The 27,207-nt window shown below is 36.8% G+C and overlaps 3 protein-coding genes across 6 annotated transcripts; 1 reads left to right on the forward strand and 2 right to left on the reverse strand.

The window, feature by feature from the left end:
* Nucleotides 1-1,324: 1,324 nt before the first annotated feature.
* LOC121628369 (cathepsin S-like) lies at nt 1,325-3,544 on the reverse strand. Its single transcript, XM_041967409.1, has 8 exons — nt 3,465-3,544; nt 3,031-3,152; nt 2,742-2,864; nt 2,496-2,645; nt 2,195-2,419; nt 1,918-2,083; nt 1,738-1,840; nt 1,325-1,664 (listed from the first exon to the last, which is right to left on the reverse strand). The coding sequence occupies exons 2-8, from the start codon at nt 3,142-3,144 to the stop codon at nt 1,565-1,567; spliced, it is 981 nt and encodes a 326-aa protein (XP_041823343.1). The 5' UTR covers nt 3,145-3,152; nt 3,465-3,544; the 3' UTR covers nt 1,325-1,564.
* A 1,168-nt stretch (nt 3,545-4,712) lies between these two features.
* LOC121628208 (procathepsin L-like) lies at nt 4,713-21,367 on the reverse strand. Of its 3 annotated transcripts, none has more exons than XM_041967174.1 (8): nt 21,330-21,367; nt 15,772-15,892; nt 15,570-15,692; nt 8,312-8,464; nt 7,997-8,221; nt 5,894-6,059; nt 5,429-5,534; nt 4,713-5,332 (listed from the first exon to the last, which is right to left on the reverse strand). In XM_041967174.1, exons 1-8 carry the CDS (start codon nt 21,365-21,367, stop codon nt 5,233-5,235), a joined length of 1,032 nt encoding a protein of 343 aa, XP_041823108.1. In that variant the 3' UTR covers nt 4,713-5,232. The 3 variants fall into 3 exon arrangements, with proteins under 3 accessions (XP_041823108.1, XP_041823109.1, XP_041823110.1); XM_041967175.1 differs by lacking the exon at nt 21,330-21,367 and adding an exon at nt 17,408-17,695; XM_041967176.1 differs by lacking the exon at nt 21,330-21,367 and adding an exon at nt 17,408-17,695 and having other exon boundaries at nt 15,772-15,895.
* On the forward strand, nt 21,006-26,446 carry LOC121628206 (leucine-rich repeat and immunoglobulin-like domain-containing nogo receptor-interacting protein 1). 2 transcript variants are annotated; one of them, XM_041967173.1, is made up of 3 exons: nt 21,006-21,179; nt 23,874-24,043; nt 24,437-26,446. In XM_041967173.1, exons 2-3 carry the CDS (start codon nt 23,891-23,893, stop codon nt 25,736-25,738), a joined length of 1,455 nt encoding a protein of 484 aa, XP_041823107.1. In that variant the 5' UTR covers nt 21,006-21,179; nt 23,874-23,890; the 3' UTR covers nt 25,739-26,446. The 2 variants fall into 2 exon arrangements, with proteins under 2 accessions (XP_041823107.1, XP_041823106.1); XM_041967172.1 differs by having other exon boundaries at nt 23,874-26,446.
* The last annotated feature ends 761 nt before the right edge of the window (nt 26,447-27,207 follow it).

A 27,207-nucleotide genomic window follows, 5' to 3' on the forward strand; every position in this document is an offset into this window, starting at 1 on the left:
AGTTTAAATTAATCAAAAGTTTTATAAAACATTAACAAAAGGTAAGTAGGTCACAAGTAGTTTCTCTTTAATCACATCTTTTATGACCACCAGGCAGAAACCACTGAACAGGCTTCCGGTGCAAAGGCCCAGGGATCCAAAATCAAACTACCACTAAGACAAATAACCACCAACATTTACAAATTACCTACAAAGATGCAAAACCACCCCAGCAAAGAAAAACTATATGCATGCAGTTTAACTGGGAACTTTGGAAATCTTTTACCCACAGAGTAGCAAATTGTGTCTTTGATGTTCTAGTTATTCAGTTCCGAGTTTTTATCCGCATGCATCCTAATCAGATGGATTCAAGTATCCATCATTTACAGTACAGAATCCCAGAGTGTAAAAGATAAAATATTAATACTATGGCTGTGTAATGATAAAAGCAAACATGCCTCATTCGGAATATTCCAGTATTAGTTATGTCTGAACTGATATGAACACAAATCAGTGTACCATGGATTTGTACCATTTATGTTTTTGTGGATGTTAAGTTTATGTACGTACACTTCAATTTCAAGACCTTGTAATTCTCCACATTTGAATGTCATGTCAGTGTGTAACACCAAAGGTCAGAAACATTTTATATCAAAAACGTATCATTTTACTTTGGTGTCTTAGAACAGATAAACTCCGTATATAACTCCAAAGAAACATTTGAGGTTTAAAACTGCAGTACCAGCTTTGTTTGGTATGTGCTAAAGGACTGTCTGTGTCTTAAGGTGTTAATTATCCCAAAGACAATACACATGCACACAATTTGGAAGTAGTTACCCATAATGCAGTCATTGCTGCACCTGAAGCCACTCAGATGAAAACATGTCAGTTTTGGCCATTAATAACCATGGTCCATTCACATGTGCTTTGCATTTGAGGTCATTTCTATGCACATCTTTTACCATTAAATTTAATTGTACATCCATCCATATTACCTTTAAAAGAAACTCATGATCCTTGCAATGGAGCATTTTCAAACAGCACTGTGAGGTTTTCATTTGGCTGTGTAGTCGATCCATTTAAGATGCTTTAGACTTCATAGTTATATTGCTGATAAAATACTCAAGATTCTAATCAGTTTTCAGCAATAATTTCTTACAATGCAGGTGTTGACCGTTTGTCGTGACTGAGCAAACATTTGATCCTTTGCCATTGAAATACAGAGAGCCTGCATTCCTGGGAACATTTCCTTTAGCTCGATTTTACAAAACCCACTAATGGCATTTCGAGGAGTCAGAACATGTAGCACTTCCACTTATAAATACAAAAACACCTCAGACAGTCATTACTGAATGTTCAGTTTTAATTCACCAATGCAGCACAATATGTTCAGGCGTTCACCGAGCTTCATAAACTCGACACTTCTGCTTGACATGTAGCATAGAAATTAAAAAAAATTTAAAGAGACAATAACTAGAGTTTATTTACCGTTTACCTTTTTCATATATTCTCCCCCAATAAACAATGTTTATAAAAAATGTACCCCCCCAAAAAAACCAAACAAAACCCCACACAGACGTCTTGCTCACATAATGGGAAAACAAGCATAGAGCGCGATGCCACATTGGTTGCTTCTGTTTCGAGCCATTTTGATGTAGCCTTCATCTCCAAAGTGTTTACCCCAACTAGAAAAAGGATAGATAATTACTTCCACAAGAGTCCTAAAGACACATGAGATGCTCACCACTTCATACCAACCTGTTTTTGACTAGCCAGTAGTCTTCTCCTCTTTCAGTGCCATATCCCACAAGCAGCATGCCATGGTTCACATTGTGGGTACATGTATGGTCCCGATACACACCTGTTGGGCCACATGTAGATTAGCCAATTTCCTCAACACTTCTGTATCATTTTAAAAGGTGTGAAGTAATTTCTCACCGTGACGGTAAAAGAGAAACTTTGGCCTGGATGCATCAATTGCAACTGAGATTGGGCCGATGGTAGCCAAGCCCATTTTCAATACAGTTTCATCCCCCTTTGGTAAAAAGCCATATCCTGAGCAGGTAGCAGCCCGATGCTTTGGCTGGTACTTGCATTCATCATGCTGAAAAAGGTGTTTTAATAGTTAGATTATCTTCCCCCCCCCCAGTTTTTTTTTTTTTTTTTTTTTTTTTTTTTTTTTTTTTTTTTTTTAAAAAAGGGTTTATACACTAACCTTTCCTACATATGGATAAGCATCATCAGAGCTGATTCCATTGTTTTTAATGACATACTGGAAAGCGTTTGCCATGAAGCCACCCTTACACCCATAGTTGCCATATTTTGTGGAGCAGTCCACCAGATTCTGTGAACTAAGGGACACCAAGACACCTGTAGACTTCTTCAGCTGCCCCTCAAGGGCTCCTGTTGCACTAAATGCCCAACAAGAGCCACAAGAACCCTAAAGGGATAGACACTTCGTGACAATACAAAGAGAAATGCAGTTGAAGGTATTTTTGCATGACGATTGACCTCACCTGGGTTTTGACTGGAGTTACAAACCCTTCATCTCTCCAGTCCAGTGAGGCTGGCAGGGTCATGTTAAGATTAATTAATTCATAAGGAACCCTCTCTTGGTCAGATGGTACAAATGTGCCTGAGAACACACCGATGACCTCCTCAGTGGTCTGCAAGCACAGAGAGATGTCTTGATATTATAGGTGATTGTTTTAATAATTTTGGGGAAACCCAAAAACGTATCTTTAATTTTTCCAAGTACTCACCAGATCTCCCAAGTGATTCATTGCCAACTCATAGGTATGCAGACCCAGGGATGCTTCCAGGTTATGGAGACCAATCATTTCCAGGTTTTCCTCCCATATCCGCCGTCGACCCCACTCTTCAACCTGGAACATTAAAACAGTTAAGAGGGGTCAAATTTTCTTTTAGTACAAGAAAAGGATTTTAAGCACCAGTTACATTAGCAAACTGAGAAGGGTCATCCAATCAACTGCTAAAACAAAATTTCCTAAAAGTGATTATACAGGCAGGATTAAAGACCAAGGCTTTCACCTGATGAGAATAAACCTTGCTGTGGGTCTTCTTCCACAGCTCCCAGTGATGATCCATGTTTGAACTAGTAACTGGCAAACCACACAAGACTATGAAAAGCAGAGGCTGAAACATTCTGAGAGCTGAAAATAAAAAAAAGGAGGTTGCAATTTAACCAGAGTCAGACTAAACAAAGACATTTAATGTTAAGACATGAGGCCTGTTGTCTCCTCTGGTGACATCAATTCTCATTGTAAAGCAATGAAGAAACCTAAAAATTCAGACATTTATGCATTAACAGTTAACAGGTTTTTTTTTTTTTTTCTAAATGTATACAATTGTAATTTAGACACAGTTCAGATTATTAAAAAAAACAAAAAGAAACACACTAATGTCAGTAAGAAAACAAAGAGACATGGATCCTTATGTTGATTGGAGATGAAAAAGTGACCCACCTTAACAGATAACCAGGGGAAAAAACAGACTAATCTTAAAACATTGAGAGTTTTGACCACCATGCATTTATAGGCACACTTACTGCACACCTGCAAGTAATTTAACCTGCATTAACTAACTTTTTCATCCACTTGATGGCAGCAGAAACAAACTGTGAACTCAACACTGAGAGGAAACCTTGGACTTCTTTTCTTTTCTGTTTGATTGATGAATCATAAAATTCATCTCAGCAAAACAACTCCAAGAATGATTCAGTTCCTTAAATACAAATGAAGAAGACAGCAAGTTTGATCAGAGAGCTTTAAGCAAAGATGCTCAGGCTCTTAAGAATGTGTCATTTTGTTTGTCACATCACCTCTTTCTCCTCACATCTCCATTACAAACATACACTACTAGTCAAAGGTTTGGACACACTTTCCCATTGGATTTAAGAGGAAAGCGTGTCCAAACTTTTGACGGGTACTGTATATTGTAGAAGAGATGAAGAAGTGAGAAGAGGAGTTGAAGACAAGAATTGAAGACTAGGAAAATAAACTGTGGGATTTCTTTTTCTTGAACTCAGGTGCTTTTACTTTACCAGAAATGTAAATATTGCTGCTCAGCGACAACGTTACAGTTATTAAAATTTCTGGGAGACTTTATACATATATGCACATTGTGGGATTTTTGTCTAAACGTGAGCAGTTGTACAGTGAAATGGTGGAAGATAAGAATGTTTTTTGTCTGCAGAGCTACATGACTGTTGGAGAAAGATCACCTTTATTCGCGCAGTCTATTATGGAAGGGGTGGAAAGGATTTCCTATGATGGAGATGGAGAGCAGTTTTTTGAGCAACCTTTGGTCCCTCGCTGACTGTAGGCATGGTGGAAACATAGAATGGGAATCCTCCAACAGCAGCTCCTCAAGTTACTTTTTGCCTTTTATCGTTCACAGTCTTGTAATAATCTTTTAATTTTTCTTTGTAAGATTTTCTTTAATTTAACACTTCCATCATAAGTATGTTATTAAGCCCATTCCAGATGTTTCCAGCTGCAACTTTACAGGATGTGCAATCATATAGCACAAAATATTTTACATCTATCTTTGCTGTTGCTGTAGCAGTTATAGTCTCCTCAGAATAAAGCGGTTAATAGAGTCAGAGATGTTCAAGACAATACCATTTTAATAATCAAATAAAAGAAAAATAAAATAACATTTTTTAATATTGTTCACATAAACAACTGAAAAACAGGAAAAAGTTTGTCGTTCTCACTTTCTTAAAATAACATTTCAATCATGGGATAATGTTTAAATATCTCTTATCTCCTCTGACATCTCATTCTGGTAATAATAATAATAATAATCTAAAATTTTTTTTATATATATATAATTATTATATTATTTATATTATATAGTATTTACATTTTTATCATTAACAACAGTGTCATAGTAAGTCACTTCAAAGAAAATACAGCAGATATGAACCATTTCATTTTTGTCCTTCATTTTTATTAAATGTACTAACACACAGATGGCAAAGCCATTGTTTAAATATTGTTAATGTATAAGTATTTAAATACAGTGAATATCTATATATATAAAACAACATTTTTAATTAAAATCTTCCAAATATCAGTTAAGAACACAACAAAACAAAAAATGTCAAATGATTTTGTAGTTTTTTATTTTTCTATAATATTTCTAAATGTTTTTGTTTTTAGGCAACAGCTGCCATTTAAAAACAAAAAACATTATGTATCTGAGATTAAATCATTTGAAACATGAGATTTACAGTGTGGGGTAAACTCCTAATGTTGCAATGCCGCAGAGATTTCTCTTGTTCCTGGCAATCCGAATGAAGCCTCCTTCTCCCCATGTAGATCCCCAACTACAACCACAAAAATACTTACTTTAGTATTGATGTCAAACACAGTTTGCACACAAAGATTTTTTTTAACTTTTCTGCTAAGACAGACATGTCCACCTGTTTTTGACGAGCCAGTAGTCTTGTCCTGAGTCGGTACCGTAACCAACAACAAGGACAGCGTGATTTATTAACTTGGGGTTGCAGCTTGGTTCGTTGTATAAACCTGTAAGATGCATGTGTTAAGCAACAGTACCAAAAACAAATAAATATACAGTTGTAAATAAAATATAAGTAAGTAAATAAAAACATTAAAAATAAAAGAGATCCATCTATCAATGATTATATATAGGGAGGGCGACATTGTCTCTGTATGTTGCATTCACTTGTGCTTGGACATATGAGGTTCACCCAAGTAAATGTCAATTTACAGGGGGTATTTGTTTGAATTTCATTGTATAAAATTGAGTTAGCACTCATATTTAGACAATCAACCACCCTTTGGAACAATTTTACCCAAAACAAAATATGAACTTAAAGTTGCTGCTGCAACAACGTCCCACATGATGGTGTGAGCAGCCTTACCTCCTCTGTAATTATGGAAGGATGGCAGCATTGCATTCACAGCTACAGCGATGGGTCCAACTGTAGCCACTGCAGCCTGCAGAGCCCTCTCATCTCCTTGTGGAAGGACGTGGAAGTTGGAGCAATAAGCTGCCTTTCCTTTCACAGAATAGCGACATTTTCCATTCTATAAACAAAATTATATTTAGAGGATAAATATAGGATCCGTTTCTTTGGATTATCAAATTCAGTCCAGTCTTACAAGAAAATGTGTGATGGGCAAGTGTGTACACATGTCCAAAACATAGGCCTCTCAATAAAAGTACAAACATTCAGAGATGGTAGCAATTTTTCATAGCTTGTTTTGTATAAGGTAGCCTTCAGGGGGTGTGTTGAAGCCTGACTGTGTTATTTTTATTCCAAACCCTAACAAGCAGTGACTGTCAGTAAAATGGAAAACAAGAATGTTTCTTAAAGTTTTTCTAGGTTGCTTTAGTGCATTTCTCACATCAGAATTAACATTCACATAACTATTACTTCAACCTCCACCTCAAGTAGTCATTTGTGCACATCAGAGTAGCATTTCTTATTGCATTGATCAAACTGCAGATTCTTTTGGACTTTCATATAATTCTCTGCTATTTCATAAAATTATCATTTGCTTTGGTCATATCTTTTAAAATGAACAACAACTGCAGAAAAGTCAAACCCCATAAAACTAACAGTTCTCATTTCATTGCTTAAATGATTACAGAGTTAAAAAAATATATTAACTACTTATCAAAATCTGTCAAGAAGATTTGAAACATTTCTTTCTAATATTTTCAGGGAATGTCTCCCTCTCTAGTCCTTTTCCTAAATCCAGTTGGGGAGATTTTCTCTGCCTGGAGGTGGAAGGTGTACAACCAGCATTCACATACTCAAATGGCTGTCCTAGCAGCCGTGGATGCAGGATGAGTCCTGCAGAGGGTGGATTTCCCACTCGAGGAGATCCCTCCTTTTTCTGCATTGCAAGGGATGATATCTGATGTGATGCTGATAAAACTATGTGACCAGGCAGACAAGAACGTCTTGATGCACAGGAGGTTTGTTGTATATAAGTGACTGAAGTGTATGTTTTTTTTTGCATAATGCTGTGAAGAAATGACTGTAAGATGGCAAAGAGTGTATGAAGTAAAAATGTGAAACAAATGTATTGTGTCCTGTATTCAGTTACCCTCACTAACAACAGTAATGTGTAAATTTACTGTAGTTTTCAAATGGCTGTACATCTAGTGTGTAGTGCTGTCTTGGGTATTTTCAGGTAGTGTCTCTGAGATCTGACGTTTTTGTATTTAAAAACACTTACAGGTTAGACATGATTATTCATAATGTAAACATGAGTAAGCTCTTTGAGTACCTTGTTCATACTCAATGGGAACAGGACTTTTCATTTTTAAGGCTCTGACAGTTTTATTGACATAAATACTTGCTTTTGAGGAATGAACCATCTATTTTTAGCAAGTGACAGGCTTTTGCATGTTATCTACTAGGTTCTGCAGTTTGTACTAATTGTTTTGAGAAACGCAGTAACTGCTGTGCAAATATTAATTCTGATGTGATAAATGCACCAAAGCAACTGGGACATACTGTAATGCAAAATAAATGTTTTGAAGCTTTGAAAATCCTGTACATTTTTTTATTTTATTTTATTATTATTATGTTGTTGTTTTTTTTTTTGAGAATGGCAGTTTTCTGAAATAGAAAACTTTTCAGTGTTACAATTTTGAAAGGGATATGTAGGCAAATAATAAGCCTTTCACAATGAGCCTTTTTTATGCATTGCAATAATTCACACAGTGGATCAATGCAGCTGTTTAACATTCTGGTGTGTGACTGCCTTGATACACGACTGCCGTGAATCTGTAGCAATCTGTTTTGTTTATCTTTTGACTAATTTGTCAAAACACAATTCCAGCTCACAAATATAAATGTTAACTTTTGATTTATCTAAAAGTTTATATAAAAATATGTGATGAAAATTTAATGCTGTGAACTCAAATAAGGATATTAAGAGTCAAGGAGAAGATAAAAAGTTGTGCCAGGGAAGTGGCATATGCTCTCTTCATGCATTCTGAGGATCACCTGGTGTTCATAAGGGTAAAAGCTCTCAGAGTCAACGCCTCTGTTGCGGATGATGTAGCTGTAGGATTTAGTGATATAACCTCCTCTGCAGCCAAGATTTCCATCTATGGTGCTGCAGTCCACCAGGTTCTGTGGACTCAACGAAACAAGGACACCTGTTCGTTTCTTCATTTGACCCTCAAGGGCTCCCAAAGAGCTGAAGGCCCAGCATGAACCACATAATCCCTTAAAAAAAAACAAAAAACAAACATGCAAAACCATGTTAATGGCAGCTGTTGATGTGTGATTGTTCTTTTTATTTTTCCAATTTCTTACTTGGTTTCTGACAGGGCCGACCAGCCCTTCTTTTCTCCAGTCCACACTCTGAGGTATTGATATGCCAGTGATGTCCTTAAAAGTGCCATTCCTGAAATCAAGATGTTCTTCCAGCTTAAAGCCGTTGAGCTTCTTGTTGATCTCCTCAGCTGTCTTAACATAAAAGAGAATCACTAATGAAATATACATGAAGGATGTTTCAAGATTAGCAACGTTCTCTGCACATCAGTGTCCTACCTCTCTGAATACTTATAAACAGCAGCATGAGGACGAAATGTAGCACGTTTTGCTGTTATCATATGTTTAAAAAGTATGTTTTGTATTTTACAACCTTTTGTACATAACAAAATCAGAGGTCAATGACAGAAAACGTTAATATGTCATTGAAAAATTTATTTCTATTGGCATCTGACCACTTTGCTTAGAATAAAAGTTTTATTTTTATTCCCTTAAAATAAGTCATGTATATTTACTATCTGTAATCCCACATACACAGCAGCTGCCAAATTTGTGACAGCCTTTTTTCTTTTACTATGGCTTCTTTAAATGGACAAACGAATCCATTTGCAATGAAGTGCAAACCCTCTAAGCTTTAAAAATCCAATACTGGCTTTGTTTGATAGCAGTAATGCCTTAAGGCCCATTTATGCTCCCTTACGTATGTGAATAGGGACGTACATTTCAAACATTGTCTTACGTTGCCGTTCTCATATTTTCATACATCTTTTATGTTGTCAAGGTTGTCAAGTCAATTCCTCCACTAGAGGGCAGTGCTGAGTTCAAAGTTTTAGATGCTGGTTGGAGGTGGTAAAACTCCACTATAAAGTTGTTTCCAGCCGCCCAACACTCCAACTTCACTGCCACTTTATTTATACAGCATTTAAAATAAGTTAAAATAAGTATAAAAAGAAAATCTCAAAAACTAACATCTCGACTAGAACTAAAATCCAAAGAAAAAAATGTGTTTTAAGCAATGATTTAAAAACAGCAAGTTAAGAGGTCTCCTTAATATGTGGTGGTAACTGGTTCCACAGTCTTGGTCCAGCTACAGAAAATGCTCAGTCACCTCTAAGCAGTGTTGGGAGTAGCGCGTTACTTTGTAGCGCATTACAGTAACGATATTACTTTTTTGGGTAATAAAGTAAAGTAGTGCGTTAGATTTAAAATATTGGTAACGAAATTACTGGACTGCAGTAACATGTTTTTCTGCGTTACTCGAGCCATTTTGTCTATGTGTAAAGTTCTGATCTGTTTTAAGTGGTACGCACATGCTGCTGCCTGTGTGTGTGCTTGCCTGGGCATGTTGCCATAGAGATCAATTTGTGCTGTAGCTGATTGTGCGCCAACTAAAGAGAAAGAAAAATTAAGCTGGAGAGTCGGAGATACAGGCTTTTGGTCAGTGGCGATATTCAGATCAGTCTAGTTTCAGTCCAAACTTGTGGCGAAAGATCCTGCTCGCCCGTCAGTGGAAAGAGTCCTTCAGCCGCCGACCCACCTAAACAAGCTAAGCTTTTTTCAACATTTCCTGGAGCGCAGCAGCCGGTAACACAGACAGAAATTAACAAGCTAGTTGCAGGGTTTATTGTAGGAGACATGCTCCCCCTGTCGACTATTGAATCGCCCAGGTTTAGAAAAATACTAGATAAAATGATTATGAGACAACTGTGCCCATTTCTTCCCACAGACAGGGATGTTGTTCTTGTGGTTTTAAAGCCATTTTGTTTACAATATACAGTAAACACTATGCAGACAGGCAGTGATGATTTGGCTATGATGTTTGTCCATGTCTACACGGTGAATTAGGAGATGGTAAAGTAAAGTAATAAGTAGTGGCATTACTTTTCAAATGCAGTAACGAGTAAAGTAATTTCATTACAATTTACATAAGTAATGAGTAACTAGTAACTAATTACTTTTTTAGGATAACTACCTCAACACTGCCTCTAAGTTTCCTCTTGGTTGAGGGAACAGTTTAAAGTAACTGGTCTGCTGACCTGAGGGGCGTGACTATGTCTATGTTTGAAGGAGGTCTGACAGATACTGTGGGTGAGACTGTGGAGGCACTTAAAAACAAATAAAAGAACTGTAAAACCAACTCTAAAACTAATGGGTAGCCAAAAAAGGGAAGCCAAGACCGGAGTAATGCACTCTCGTTTTTTAGTGCCTGTTAAAAGTCGAGCTGCAGCATTTTGGACCAGTTGGAGCCAATTAAAGAAGGTCTGACTGAAGCCAACGTAAAGTGCGTTACAGTAGTCTAAACAATTATAAAAGCATGGATTAAAATTTCAAGATGATGCCGGGAAAAAATGGTTTAACTTTAGGCAGTCATCTTAGCTGAAAAAGCCTAGATTTGACCACTGAGCTGATTTTTGCGTCGTCTGAGGTTACCATCTAAGCCAGGGGTAGCCAATGTCGGTCCTCGAGGGCACCAATCCGGCAGGTTTTCCAGATTTCCGTGCTCCAACACACCTGACTTAAACTAACAAATCACTGTGGAGATCCTTATAGGCTGTTGGATCCATTTAATTTGAGTCAGGTGTGCTGGAGCAGGGAAATCTGGAAAACCAGCTGGATTGGTGCCCTCGAGGACCAACGTTGGCTACCCCTGACCTAAGCAAACTCTGAGATTTGTTGTTGCAGGTTTAAGATAACCAGTCAAGAACCCCAGAAAAACTGGACCCTTTTAGGCATCACTGGCAACACCTTAGTCTTTTTGTCATTAAAATGAAGAACATTCAATGACATCCATGCCTTTGTTTCCCCTATACTATTTTGTTAAGGATGCACTTTTTTTCAGGGGGAAATAGATCTGGACGTCATCAGCATAAAAGTGAAAGGACATGCAAAGCCTTCTAAGAATTGCACAGAGATGGAGCAAGTAAAGGGAAAAAAAGAAGAAGTCCAAGAATGTAGCCCTGAGGAACTCCACTGTCAAGAGGAGCAGAAGAGGGTTCTTCAGCTCCAATCTACACACTAACACTGCTCGGTTAAATAAGATTTCAGCCATTGTAAAGCTCAAATGCCAACCCAGTTCTCCAGACGAGACAAAAGGATCTGATGATCCACTGTGTTGAAGGCTGCTGTGAGGTCCAACAGTACCAAAACCACTCAGTGATTTAAATCTGTGCCCATAAAACCATAATTAAAAACCCCCCAAAGAGCAGACTTTGTTCTGTGCAGTGTTTTGAAAGCCAGACTGAGACAATTTAAGGACATTATTTTTCTCCAGGAAAAGCTGCAATTGAGAATTTATAACTTTCTCTAAAACTTTAGAGATTGAGTCCTAAAATTTAAACGGAAGGAAGAGTGGCCTGGCTGGGCTTCGTTATTAGTGGTGTAACAACTGCATGTTTGAAACTTCCAGGTGTACTCCCATTAGTTAGGCTGGCATTAATGATATGGAGCACATTATGAGGTGGAATGGGACCATTGGGAGATCCAGTAGGCATCATATGTTTTACTATCTTCTCCAAAAACTGCAGGGAAACAGGCTCAAACTGGCAAAAAACAGCTGAGCATAAAGTGGAAACAGAGGGAGCACAAGTGTGAGGAGTACTCAAAACCTTGTCAATAAAAAAGTTCTTAAAATTCTCACACAACCATGTTAGCATCTGGAACATGCCCTCAACACTCTCATAGCCTTTTCTTCTGTTTGCCTAACCTAACATGCATGTCTTTGAAGGGTGGGAGGAAGCCAGATACATGGGGAGAACATGTAAACTCCACATAGAAACCACTCCCCAGCCAAGGCTTGAACCAGCAATGTTTCTGCTGGGAGGCTACAGTGTTAGCCACTACACCACTGTGCACTGGTCATCTTGTTCCTCTTCTTCTTCTCTTGTTTGTTTCTTTCACTGGCCATACTTAAGCTATTCTGCTCAGCCCTGCCCCTGCAATTTCTGGTGGTTTTTCTCCATTTTCTGCATCAACCGACGGATGGCTAAGCTCTGTGAAAATGGACCAAGTTACCTACATAACCAACTCAGCAGATGGATGAAACCGTCCGTGTGTCTGAGTAACTGTCTTCTGTTTCGAGCATAAATGGGCCTACGAAAGGCATCCGAAGTAGTACCATTTAGTTTATACGTAACTGCTTAAAAGCATGAAAACATGAAAATGTGCTTATGTATTGAAGAATTTTGGCCACTGGCGGCCTCTGTCCATTCACATCTCTGTTTACTAATTGAAGTCCTTTTATGCCCATCTTTACCACTAGATGTCAGTAATTCTTACACACTGTACCTTTAAATGAGTGCTGCATGTACAGTAAATGTTTCTAGTAGTTTAATTGCAGACAGTAAAAAACAAAATAGAAAAGACTGTGTTGAAAGGAATACAACAGTTTAAAAAAAAAATGTTCATATCAGTGCAGCAAATTTGAATGAGCTGGGAAAATACAAGATATTTTCCCTTTCTCACACTTGGTTCCTTTACATCATGAATTTTTAAACTGACTCCAAAAAATACATTTGCTGTGCATTGCTCTTTTTATGATGCAGATCCATTTCCCCAGTTACATGAGAAAAAACTTTAGCTTATGTAACTGAGGCAGAAAATCAAATACAACTTCCTGTGATTTGTATCAAAGTCCTCACAAGATGATAAAATGCACTTCCAATCCAGCTTTTTCTTTTAATTGTTTTCTTTTTTTTTCTTACTCCAATCCCACTTAAGGTCCAGCAATTACCATGCTCTTTTTTGGTTAAACAGTCTTGTCATTGTTCTTTGGCTTGCTGTAAAAACCTCTATACATTTTCTCACAAGTTTAAATCCAGCTGCTCTATCATTTCCCATAATTTGTGTTTTTTGCTGTGAACTATGTAATGTGTTTGTTTTTACACTAGTCAAGCAACTCCTGTTCTCCCTTGTGGCTTCATTTTTCTCTGTTTCATGCATTTTGCCCCAGGCTTTTCCAGACTTTTGGCCCAGCTTGTACCTTTGATTTGATTGGATTTTTCCCTGTTTTTGGATTTTGCCTTTCGTCTGTTCCCTGCATCATGTGTATAACCTCTATCCTCTTAAATAATTGTATTTTGGACTCATTGTTCTTCTGCTCTCTTCCATTGGGTCTATTCCTAAACAGTTATGATATTCTCCAATGCCACAGTAATGCACTGTACTCTGACAGTAAGCCAAGAGCTTGTGCGTGTCCGAGACACTTCTGCCAGATTCCTGCAGAGTCAAAACGTCATGCCCATCTAGGCTTTGCTGCGCAATCTTTATCTGTAAAATAGTAACCCTTCTTGTTGCTGTACTGCAAAAAATGCCTGTCATCACTGGGCTTTTTCTCACTTTTCAATGAACATTTTCAATTAAATCTAATGTCAACACAAGAAATATGGCTCTTTTGCATAATATGTTACTTTTTTATTTGTTTATTTGCACTTGCATTCTGTGTTTTTCATGTTTAATCAAATACTGTCACACCTAATGCACGTCACACTTAGCCATAGAGCTTTATGCTATACCAGATTTGGTCATGATTACTTCAGCTCCAATGGGAGCCAAACTGGAAATAATAATAATAATAATAAAAAGAATAGTCAATAAAATTGACAGAAGACTTATAGAATATATTTTCAAAATATATAAATTAAATAAAACTACACAACCCACTCACCATTCATCTCTGTAAATCTCTCAGAACTAAGACACAGACAGTTTGCTGGCTTACTTTTTATCTAAATGGTTGTACCCCCAAGTATTTATGATAGCGTGGTATTTCATTAGCCTCCCCAAACTTGCAGCTAGTCATATAAGAGTTGTGTAATATAAGAGTCCTGATTTTCCAAGCTGGCCTAGTCAGACTGGATTAAATTAATCAGATTGTATGAAGGGAGATTAGAGCTGGTCTATAGGTTGGGCTTTAAATTAAGCCCACAGGGTGCAGGTTTAAAGGCAGATTAACAGTGCTGGTCACATCCATCTCACACAAGCAAAAGATCAATGAATATTAAAGCTTTTCACATTATGTTTACATGGTGTTAACATGCAATCTTTGCACAGTTTTGGGCTCAGCTTTTACGAATTTGCCTCTATGTTTCAACTGTGTTACATTCAAACTCACAGTTTATCTCAAGCAAATCTGTTAATGTCTAGAATAATTACTCTGGATTTATCTTTGTCCTTGTTTGCAGTGCTGATGTGTAAGAAAAGCCATTTATTGCTTTATATTCTAAAACTGTTAGATTTAAAACAGCTTTTGAAATATTTATAATGAGCTTAGCACTACGTAAAAGATATGTTGTTGGGATATCTACAAATGTTAGCTTGCTAAACAAGTAGCACCAGCCTGCATCACTTTATGGCTAAAGATCAAGCAAGGGGGACTTCCTCTTAGTCCAATGTGAGACGAAGCAATGATGCTCAGAGATCTTAATTTTCTTTTTCAAATTCTGCTTCTTAAACTTTTGTCAATAATTAAAGGAGAAAATACAACAGCAGTTGGAGCTCAAATCAACTACCGAAGAGGAGGACTTGTTTACAGCCTTTATGCTCTTAAAGTTTCTCATCAGTGACATCAGAGACAGAGAACTGGATGTTTTCACCCTGTTCAGCCTGATCTTGTAACAGAAAGTATTATAACTATGTCGTCCACATTGCAAAATCCTGCAGTTTAACAAAAAAAGACTCAAAATTTGCACCATGGATTGCAAAACTAGTTCCTTTAGTCTATATAGAGACGTAGCTTCTGTGAAGCTGTATGCTCTACACTGCGCACCTCACCTACAGTGTGTTGCTACATCTCAATATAACAGCCTGCACTCAGTCAGTTCTTATATCTGTTCTATGAAAGAGAGCAGGAGTTACTCTGCAGACTTTCAAAAGTATTTTGTGATACAAGTTTTTTTTCATGATCATTGGAGTTTACTAAACCTCATAATCTAAATTTTTCTTTCTGACTTTCTTGGCTTAGGTTGGGCTTGTATGGGAGTGTACAATGCTTGGTTTAGGGGTGGGTTTTGTAGAAAAGTACTAATTGCTCATCAAATTCATGGGTTGTGGTGTCATGTGATGCAGCCACACAGAAAGCAACACATTTTTCTGGTAAGATTGTGCTGCCCAGTTAAACAGGAAATGGCATGCAAGTTACATCTTGGGTAATTCTACTTTGTCCTTTAATAAGATCTATGACTTATTTTTCTTAAATGGCATCCATAGAACTTTTAATTTCTTGCTGTCTCCCCACAGAGCAAAAAAAAAACAAACAAAAAAACAAAACAAAACAAAACAAACAAAAACAAAAGAAACAACCTACCATGTCAGAAAGGTGGTTCAGTCCCAGTGAGTAACTGTGTTTTCCTGCTGAAACTTCCTGGTTGTGTCTCATCACCAAATACACGTTCTTCTCCCATACCGCTCTCCGGAAAGCCAACTCAGTCTGAAACAAATGTAACATGACTGATATGATCTGTGTTCATGTGACAATAAAGAAAAAAAAATGTTTGTAGAACTTGTACCTGATTATCGTAAACTTTGTGATATTTAATTTTCCACTCTTCCCACACTTTATTTGGAGAAGACGAAGAACAGCTGAGGACCACCGAAGCCAAAAGAAGTGTTGCATGTAAAAAGTGCATCCTGCTAAGAAAAACAGAACAAGCACAGCAGACGTGACGCTTGAGTCGAAACAATCTGACTTATTTATTAATTATCTAATTTTGACATAACAGCTTCCCAGTTGTGGCAATGTGCTTACACTATGAGACTTTAGATTAATTTCCCTACACAATATAGACCACATAAAAAAAGAACTGGGAAAGCACTAAACACTTTATGACAATCCTTAAATTTTGTGTGTCTTTATACAATCATCTAATTAATTATGTTTCTATTAACTTTACTTTTTAATTTATAAGTATCTTATAAGTATCTGTCACACTATTAAATGCTGCCAGGTTAAAAAAACTTCATGTAGAAATACAGGGCTTGTGTTTCTATACTGTAGATTTGTATGTATGTGTTATATATAAAATCAGTATAAACACAAAATGATACAAATAAACAGAAAAAATCACAGTAATTGCAAAAAACAAACAAACAAACAACATTAAAATAAATAATAAAACATCTAACAAAGATATTTCAGAATAAAAACCAAAAGAAAAATAGTAAATTCATAAAAATGAAAAACAAAACAGAAACATAATGTTTCAGAAAAGACAATTAACACAATTAACAGCAACATTAACAGCAAAAAAAAAACAAAAAAAAAACAACAAAAATAAAACATGTAATTTTTTAAAAAATATGAAATAAAACAAAACACAACTTCAAGCACATTTCACAGAAATACAGTTACATTTTCAAAACCATAACACTGAATTCCACAACATTTAAGAAAAACATCAATATTTCAAGTAAAACCTTTCTAGACCACATCCAAGTTTCTAGTGAGTGTTGATGTTTATGAGAAGTGTTTTCTGAACTTTGTTCAGTCTTTTTTAATGCTGCAGTTAGAGAGACTTTGTGTTTTCTATTTAGTTTTAGTTAATTTTTGCATTATTCTTTACTCCTATGTAGCTGTTTTGAACATCTGGGCCACCATACAAACCATCTGAATCCATCCAGAAACACAGGACTTCAGTTTTCCTCAAGAAAATGCTCATATTTTCCAATTATAGTTTTAAAATAAGTTAATTTAGCACAAACCTGTAGAATCTAAATTGTCTTGGTGTCAGTTTCATTGCTAAGCAGAGAGCTCTTCACATGTGTACATAAATCTACTTAAGAGATACACTACCAGTCAGTTTCCCATCAAATCTAATGAGAAAGTGTGTCCAAACTTTTGACTAGTTCTCTAAGTCTTTAGCACAAAAAAATTACAGCCTTTTCTTGCACAAGAGCTCAATGTGATCTGGTAAAACTAAAATGTTATAAAAGGAAATAGATACTACTTTAAATATGTTCTCAGCTCAAAAAAGGGAAGTTCAGACATGTTTCACTGTGATCTCCTCACATCTTGCTCAGCAAATCTTTTCTTTCCCTTCGTATTTATGGACATACTGTACACACATAAAATTTAACAAGCAACTGATCTCCTCTCTGACATCAGCCAAACGATCCAACAAACATGAAGAATGGCTTTGGTCTCACCTTGATGCAGACTGTTTAGCAGGTCTGTAATGCTGCAGGGAGAAAGTTCACCCGTTTTAAACAGAAGACCTTCACGCTCAAACGAGGAAGTTTAGTTTCCTCTTACAAACTTTTCTAAAAATCTCCCTCCAGTGCATCTGCTCTGCAGCTCATCATGTGAGTCTAATTTACTATCAGCTGCAGTAGCTCAAAATAACCTTCCAGTCAGAAAGAGAGAAACGTCACAGTATTAAAGTGCACATTTATGAAACAGTTTAAGGAGGAAAGTCCTGAGAATTGCGACTTTTTTTAAATGAAGTGGTAAATCAACTGGTTTCTAGCTCTCGACCAATGGTGTAAGAGACGTGCTGGCTCATGATGTAGTAGAAACTAGAAGAGGAAATACGCTTAGAGGTGGCAAAAACAAGGAACCAAAATTGACATTTACAGAGTCATTCTGGATTTGTAATGGTATACTCTAAAGTTTCCTTGGAAATCTTCTGAGGAAGAGAATTATGTAAACCACAAGATGTTTAATACTCAATAATGTTTATGCTTTTCTTTTTTCTTTTGTTAATGCTGCTTACCAGTGCCTCCTACTAACATTTGTTTCTATGTGTGCAGTTGTGTATGAAAATATAAAACACCCCTGGCCAAAAAAAAAAAAGAACAAAAACAAACAAGGCAATGAATAAGTGTCTTAAAGGTGATAATATTGTATTATAACATGTTTTATGATCATTATGCTTTGTTCCTGTAAATCATTCTCCCCTGGTTTCCTGCCAGCTGTGTTTTTTTACTCTGCTGTTCATTGCATCAGAAGTAAAAAACAACAACAACAACAACAAAAAAGCCCAGCTGAAGAAGAATTACCCAGACACATCATAACAGTCATGACCAACAGGGAACAGCAATAAAGAAACAAATATTATGAGGATATTATGCAATGCTTAACTTTGATTGGCTTATGCTTTGGTAGCGTTCATCTCTGATCTTTCCCCTTCCTGAATCCGGTTTTGGACAGAGATTTGCTGATGAATGCAAGTTCCCTGAGGTACAGTACCAGATGGTAAGTTAGTGTCTCAGCTCAAGCTCCTTCATGCATGTTCTGTGTGTGTCAACAGGATCCTGCTGCAGAGTTTTATGTAAACATTTTTTCTTTCCATCAGCTGTCATTACATCTTAGCTTAGATATCTACAGGCTTTACCTATCGTCCAAAAATAATTGTCATTAAACTGTCATTTCCATCAGGTATAAATTGGCTATAATAATCTCCATTTATAAGTATTGGAACTCATCTTTAGCACGACTTTCAAAAGACAGTTATAAATAGGCAATATAAGATAGAAATTTTCATTTTGATGGATCCTCTTCTTTTTCAAAAGCATTGCCAGATTTGAAAGAATAATGCCAGCTTGTAATAAGCTGCTTTTTACCTCTGCCAAGGTGGAGGTTATTAACTCGGTGGCATTGGTTTGTTTTGCTGTCTGTTAGCAACATAACTCAAAAAGTAATGGATGGATTTTGATGACATTTTTAGAAAATCTTAGAAATGGCATAAAGAATAAGTAATTAGATTTTGGGGGCGATCCAGGGCACTACCTGGATCCAGGAAGATTTTTAAGGATATTTTACTATGGAGAAATATAGGGATAATTAACTAGATGTTCAAAAGTGTCTAAAAAGTCCAAGGAGTCATGTATTAACTGTAGTCTGATCATACTTTAATATGATCAAAAGATACTTGATATGTTGACCCTGAACTTCAAGCCTGTTGATTAAAAGTGATTTAAATTCACCCTGCAAATGCTCTGTCAATAAAATGGTGAGGAATGCACTGAATTAAATTCTTGTTATTGTTATTCTTTTTCTTGCAATGTCTCATGTTAAAAGTTAAATTTTTTATACTTACTGGATATAAAACTCAAATGCCTCATTTGTAGAATTCATAAATATGGTGCAGACACACTGCCAACATCATGAAAACAATCATTGTTGGAGAAAAAATACATTCTTCTTACAATGCAACCTTGACCTTTGTAGAAACTATTGCTACACCTCACATACGTTTGTTTTTTAACGACAACTAGGAGTCAGATTTTCTTTTACTGTAACTTTAGTTGTTTTCAGCCTACAAGAACAAACACCCATGAGGATTTTCAGTAGAAGAAGGAAAGTTTAACTAAATTAGAAGACTCTCTAAACACTGTTAACACATATTTCAGTTGTAGACAATTTTTAAGCAGCAACAGAGATAGGTGTATGTAGAAGTTCGTAGAGCATTGTGGTTTCTGGCCAGTCATACAAATATTTTTTGCCCACCTGACCTGATTCTTAAAGCAGCACTACATATGTTTCTGACATTCGAACTCTGAACTCCTGACTCGTTTTGATTGGGCATCACGTCACAACTGTGCTTTGCTTTCTGGCACCTTGTCACATACCAGCAACTGGATATCAACACACTGGTCATTTTAATGTGCACCATAGCTGATTCAGCAAAGAAATGCAAGAGGACATTATCAGATGATACTTGTGAAGTAATAAAAACATATTGAGAGAAATTGATGAGTGAGTAAAAGAAAGAAAGGGAAAGAGCAAGTGGACTGACATTGAACATATTTTTACTGGCTAGACAATGCTTAGAGAAGGATGCAAGATGGATGCTTAATTACTCTTCATTAGGGGTACCAATGTGTAAAAATCTAATGTAGTTCAGAAGGCCACCTTACCACTTGTGACAGATGAACGGTAATACTGGCAAATGATATTAGCATGAAATCTGGATAGGTTTGAGCCATACTAAAGCTGTCTATCATGCTAATTATGCAGTGTTTAGGAAGAATTTTCTATAATACAGTAGGATTATTGAAATCATTGCATGACTTCATATACAATGCTTGGTAATATTAACCTACTTATTATCTTATTATAAATCTACCCTTCTTGGTTTGGTGACTCTGTCTTTGCTAGTTCTGGATACTGTGTTTGTGTATAGCATGTGGTTTGTTTGTAGGGATTTTAAACTTAAAAGTTGGCCCTGGTTAATCTTGTTTTAGCTAGCCAAAATGAAAATCTGATCGGAAATCCAAAGATAGAGAGATCTTCCATTATCCACAGCATTATGTAGGTAATGTCAAATTAAATAATGAAATGACTAACTAAAGTCTTGTTGCGATGGTTTGCAAGATAATACTGGTACTATAATTTCAAAAAGTAGCTCAAACTTGAAAAATTGCTTTACCCAAACACAATTCTCCAGGAATTTACAGCTCAATTGTGTCCTTGGCTTAATTAAACTTTCAAATTGCTCTCGCAGTAAACAGCTGAAAAGATATTTATTTATTTCCAAGTGTCTGCGTTCACATTCATTCCCATCTGCTGTTGCTCCTAAATCTCTGCATTTGGCTGACCTGCCTCCTGTCATCCAGTGCAGCGTGCTGGAAGGAGTCCAGCAGCTAGTGCATATAATCCCCCAGCATGCACCAAGCACCCGCGCATCCACTGCCAGGTTGTTGTTGCCATGAGGACGGCAGAGCCACAGGGGAACTAAGCTACAGCAACACGCTTCCTTTGGAGTTTAAATGTTCAGAATGGGGTGGGGGGGGGGGTGAAGCTTTGTTGTTTGTGTGTGTTTGTTTGCTCCCCCAAATTACTTGTTTCATTTGGATGGAGTCCTTAAATACTTTCTTCATACAGAGGAGATTACACAGAAACACAAACAACAAGAAAGAAGATTTACACACGAAAATTGAATGATCACAATGACAAGCCCTTCATTTTGAAGAGAAGGTGAGTTATCACACTCTATTTCTTCTGTTTTCCTTAAAAATAACATAATAATATGTCTTTTATACAGCCCTCTTTTGTGTCTGAGCTTTTGAAACTGTCAAATCACAGCATGAGGCTGTGATTTCACCTTTGAACATTATTTTCACTCACCTGCATGTGCGTTCCCTGAGGAGTTTAGTGGGAGTCATTTTCCATTATATTCTGCTTCGTGTTGCTGCTGTTATTACAAGCAGTCAGACAGCTTCCTCAATAATAAGTGTGTCAAGATAATTTTATCTTCAGAAATGCATGATCGCGCATAGAGTGAGAGATCATTTCAACTTGTTTTACTCAGACATGTTTGCTATCTGCATATTTGGAGCGCTCAAGATGAAAACATTTTCTGAATGAGAAAAATAATGTATTTGTATGAGTTAAACTAAATAAAATCAGTCTGAATGGTTAAGAGAATGTTAGAAGCATTTTTAGCCTTTCCCGTTTTCCCTTTCTAACAGGTCATTTATTTATTTTTGTTAGTAAAGAGACACTTGTATGAGAAATCAATCCTTGTTTTTGCTCTTATTCCATCCCTGTTCTGTTGCACGTTTTGTAATGTTGCAGTCTTCAGCACATGTGAAGAGAGCTGCCAAAGCTGAGGGTGGTATCACACTTTTAAGGTGTCACATTTTTTTCTGTCATTCTTAGCAACTTAAACAGCACTTTTCAGAAAGTCACACATTTTATGATGGACTGAACTCTCAGCCCATGCACAATTTGTTTACTCCTTGAAGCTTACATGTATTAAAAAATGTGTAGTTTCTGTGTGTTTGTGTGTGTTCACATGCCACAATCACACACTCACACACAGGGGTGATAACTCTCTCTGTGTTTGACAGTAACTGGGTGTTTTCCTCATTAACAGCATGTCTGTAGACAGCATCGTAATTTTTCTTGAAACTGATGTACAAATATAGTTATGCATTTTCTGCCCCCTACTGGTGGATTTGGCCCAAGAAAAAAAAAAAAAAAAACAAGCAAAAAGCTTATGATGATCTGAGATTGAAAAATGTCAGCAGCCTCAATTGGCATTCCTCCGTTTGCAGCTTGCTTTCTCCATTATGTGATCACAGTTCTTGGAATAACAAGGCCATGATCTCCATACTCCAGATACGCTACCATTGTTTAGCCGTTTTCTTGATATTCTGTGAATAGAGGATTATATGACAGTAGTATTTTGCTGTGTTTTCCTGACCTCTAGAGTAATCCAGTGTTATGGAAGCTTTATCTTAGCCCATAGGTATCTATAGCCTTTACTGCACCAAATTATTGTCATGTGTTATGACGAAGAAAAAGACAAGTTTAAATGAAGAAAAGAAAAGAATATTTAACAGGGATGAGAGGTTAAATGGAAAACCTTCCTGTCCCTATGTAAAAAATACCTTTCATATATATTTATATAGAAATTCTGCAAATTGGACATAAACAAGTTCAAATAAATATAATCACTGGCTCACTAGTTCTTTAATTTAACATTTTAATCCTCCTTTATCACCTTTATCAAAAAGAAAAATAATTAAAAACAGCAGAAAAATGCAGAATTACTAAAATCAAGCCACAATGTGCTCTTATAGGATCTAAATAAGCAAAACCTAAAATGTTGACTGAATAAGTGCACTATTTACATCACGTCTTACCCAGAGAGAGATTATGTTTTGAATAATTGAAGCCACACACTTAATTTTTTGGCTAAATCCTCTCGTGAGGCCTCCTGCGGTGCAGTTTACTCTCTCTACCAGTACCTGCTTTCAAACAGGACACATTAAACAAAAGATCAAGTGTTGAGTGTACACTGAGTGTACAACCTGCACCTATTTTTCATGTTTTTTTTTTATCCTTCCAAATTCCTGGATTCACTCTGTGATGCTAAGAGCTGTAGAACCAGCAACAACTCTACGTAACAGAGAAGCTTTCATGTCTAACATGTTTCTATTTTTTTACCACCATCAGGCCAAACTGGTGAGCATAGATGTAATGATGAATATAGCATATACTGCAAGTGCTGCTCAGTTTTTTTCCCTTCGTCAGACACCTTTGAAGTTGATTCTTCTTCTGTGGTAATGTGTGCTGCTAATATGCATCCCTTAGTTTTCTCAGCACACACCTTCTAATGGGTTAGGTTTGCATGAGAAAGGTGACAGCAAAGTTATAGAAGGAGAAAATACCTGTTAAATAAACTCTGTCCAACCTGTAAAGTCAGAGATTTACTAGTAGTGCTTTTATATATTATATTTATAGAGCAAATACACTATAAAAGAGCTATAAACAGCTAAACACTGTTATTTGTTTAACTTGGAACATGCTTTTTAAAGCCTAACATTTCACATTCATGCCTGCAAATGGCTCAAATTAATTTAAAGGCGAAAGTTCAGTTGTGATTTATGAGATTATTTTTAAAGAAACTCCAAATCAACTGCAGTTTACTAATATTTGTGGTCATATTTTCTTGTTTGGCCTCTTAATATTTTTATTCCAACAAAGACAGGATCTTCTATCACCAGCTGTGTGATTATTAAAAAACTAGTCTGTGAGAAACTATTTCCTCTCTACCCTCTAACTTAGTTCCTTAAAAGTAAATGTGAAGTGTTCTTTAAAAGGAAAATCTCCACATAAAACACATGTATGATTCTGTTTAAACCATTTATTTTTTTCCCACAGTTGTCCTTCCCACACACATGAAGGCAGGCCGTCAGATGTTTGAGGGGACTGCTGCCCACCGATGGATGTCCTGGAGAGCGCTCTACCTGTTGGCTGCAGGTGTGGCATTAACAACTGAAACACGCTGGCTGTGCACACCATCCTGCCACTGCAATGCTTCTGCACTGGAGGTGAATTGCTCAGGTGGCCAGCTCACCACCGTGCCCGATGGCCTTGCTCAAGAAGCTAAGATATTGAACTTATCTCACAATTCAATCAAGGCTCTGTTGCATCAGCAGTTTTACATGCTAGCACAACTGTTGCATTTGGATTTAAGTAACAATCTCTTGGTATTGATTGAAGTGGAAGCTTTTCTGGGCTTGCAAAGCCTTTTGACTCTGCGTCTTTCTCACAATCACCTCAAGATTATTCCAGTGGGAGCATTTGCTGGTTTGATAAATCTTCAGTTACTTGACATAAGCAGCAATCAGATTCTTGTGTTCCTGGACTCTACTTTCAGCGACTTAGCAGCCCTGCAGTTTTTCACAGCAGCTGATAATGACTTAGTTTATATCTCTCATCAGGCTTTCGCTGGACTAACCAGTTTACAGGAGCTGGACCTCGATGGCTCAAACCTCACTGCTGTGCCATCAGAGGCACTCACTCAGCTTCGAGTGTTGAGAGGCCTTCATTTTCACCGGCTTGGCCTCACCACACTACCAAACTATTCTTTCAGTCATCTAGCACACCTCAAGGAACTCATCATTGCTCATTGCCCCAGACTGGATACTCTGTCAGGGAACAGTCTTTTTGGCCTCAATCTCACATCCTTAACAATCAAACACTGCAACCTTAATGCTGTGCCCTACATCCCTTTACATCACCTTGTATATCTTCTATTCATTGACCTTTCTTTTAATCCTATTAGCTACATTCATGGAAACCAGCTTGGAGATTTACTCCGGCTCCAAGAGTTCCATCTTGTTGGGGCGTCATTACTACATATTGAAGTTGGAGCGTTCAGGGGTTTGGCACATTTAAAATTGCTCAATGTGTCAAGAAACCTGCTTACCACACTTGAGGCTGGAGCTTTTCATTCAGTTGAAACTCTCCATGGTTTGGGGCTTGATAGCAACCCACTAGCATGTGACTGTCGTTTGCTTTGGGTGGCGCGAAAACGACTGTATATGGACTTTGGTGGGTATCCACCCACTTGCACTACCTCAGTCCAGTTGCAGGGCTGGAACTTTTTGGATTTCTCTGAGGAAGAACTCCCAAATCTGCTCACCTGCCGGCAACCTCGAATTTTGAACCGCAAACTTCAAAATATCAGAGTGGATCAGGGACACACGGTGGTGTTTTATTGCCATGCAGAAGGTGACCCTCTGCCATCTGTTAGCTGGCTAAACCCACAGCTAAGACATGTTTCACAATTCGGGAGAGTACGAGCTCTCTCCAATGGATCTCTGGAGATTCGCTATGCTCAGCCTCATGATAGCGGGACTTATATCTGTGTGGCATTAAATGCAGCAGGAAACGACAGCCTGCCTGTCACCCTTCATGTCCAAGGCTTTCTACCATCTTCTAAAACCCATTTTCGTCTTCAAGGTTGGTCTACCTTTCCATCTGCTTCTCCAAGTGTAAATGGAAATCAGAAATTCCCATTTGATGTCAAGACTCTACTAATAGCTGCAACCATTGGGTTTCTCTCCTTTTTCAGCTCTGTGACTGTATGTTTCATTTTCATGTTTTTCTGGAGTAAAAGCAAAGGCCAAATCAAGCACACAGCCACAATCGCATATGTGCCACGAAGCGCCATGTCAAATACTAACGGAGGGACAAGCAACTACATGGAGACAAGCAGATTTACCATGAAACTCATATGAGTCAGCTTATTTTAAAAAAGAAAAGAAAAGAAAGAAATTGTTCCTTTAATGCGAGTTAGCAAATTCTAAATTTTAAAATGTTTATTGTAATAGCAATTTCTAGACTAAATAATGGAGTTTTAGAGTTTATTATATCTTTCCATCAGGTCTGACTTCTGATAAGTCAGAAGTTTAAGGAAGTGTAACATACATAAATACATGCATGTTATATTCTAGACATGAATAAGATTTTCAGTTAAATTCTAGTGTTTTCTAAGGGAACATTATTAATCAGGTTTCTTTCTATGTTTATTTTATGAGACACAATCTGCACTTTAACAAAAAATTGTGTGACTGAGCTGAATGTGTAAAAGATGTAAATTAGTCAGAACTGGTCATTTTGTATATTAGTCAGTTTTATATTCATATGCAGAAACCTTTGCAATAATTAAAAAAATCAAAAGAAATATGTATTATATGTTTTGATTAAAACACTTATTTTGGACATTAGAGATGTAGAATACAATAATGAGAATGGTAACCTTACATTAAGGTTTTTGTAGGCTGCATTTAATTTGTATAGGATTATATTTGTTACTGATGATCATTTTCTGGTATCGTAATTGTCATATTCTCTAATATAAATTAGAATGTAAGTTTTTTCTTTCTTTCTTTTTTTACTTTACCTTCCTAGAAAGTGGCACCCAATAAAAATGACTTTGAACTGTGTCATTCTGTGGTCTTCTGTTGATATTTTATGTTAGCAACATCAGATTAGTTGCTTTCTATGTGAATGTCATCATTGTGGAGAAATCCCAAATTCAGGAACCAAAGATCGAGCCACAAGTTTCCAAATATGAAAATAAATTCTATTGGCATTTTTTAATTTAGTTTGGGAGATATTTTACTTCACTGTAGCAGTGATCTGAGATATCCACCAGCATGTGGAGCTAGCTGCATATCCTGTTTAAACAAGAGGGTTGGTCACAGCTACAGTTTTGTTGAAAGAGTGGGATAAACTGGTAAAACAAGTCTAACAGTAGACTGATAATGGCTTTTATTTACTACCACAATCTCATCACTGCTGTGTGTAAATGATGTTGTTGCCATGACAGTGCATTAACTCTGCCAGCAAGCACCAGCTGAGAAGGCCTAACAGGTTTCCATAACAACGTTCTACACTGACAATATAATTAAGTGGAGACGCTACAAGAGAAGGGTTGGATTTTAATTCGATGGATATCACAATGACACTTTCCAGGATGATTACACACTTTAAGAGAATTATTATTATTTTTTTATTACAGCTTTTCTGAAATGCTATGTTTCATTATGTAAATGAAGTATTACATAACATCTACCCTGTTAGAGGAAGAGTTTTACAGTAGAGATTTTGGATAACTGTTCCATAAATCATAGAGTAGGGTCAATAGTCAGAAAATAATTACTATGTTTTAAACACCAAGCTATGAATAATATATATAGAAACC

This window comes from Melanotaenia boesemani, chromosome 17 (assembly GCF_017639745.1).
Source record: "Melanotaenia boesemani isolate fMelBoe1 chromosome 17, fMelBoe1.pri, whole genome shotgun sequence".
Classification (NCBI taxonomy): Eukaryota; Metazoa; Chordata; class Actinopteri; order Atheriniformes; family Melanotaeniidae; genus Melanotaenia; species Melanotaenia boesemani.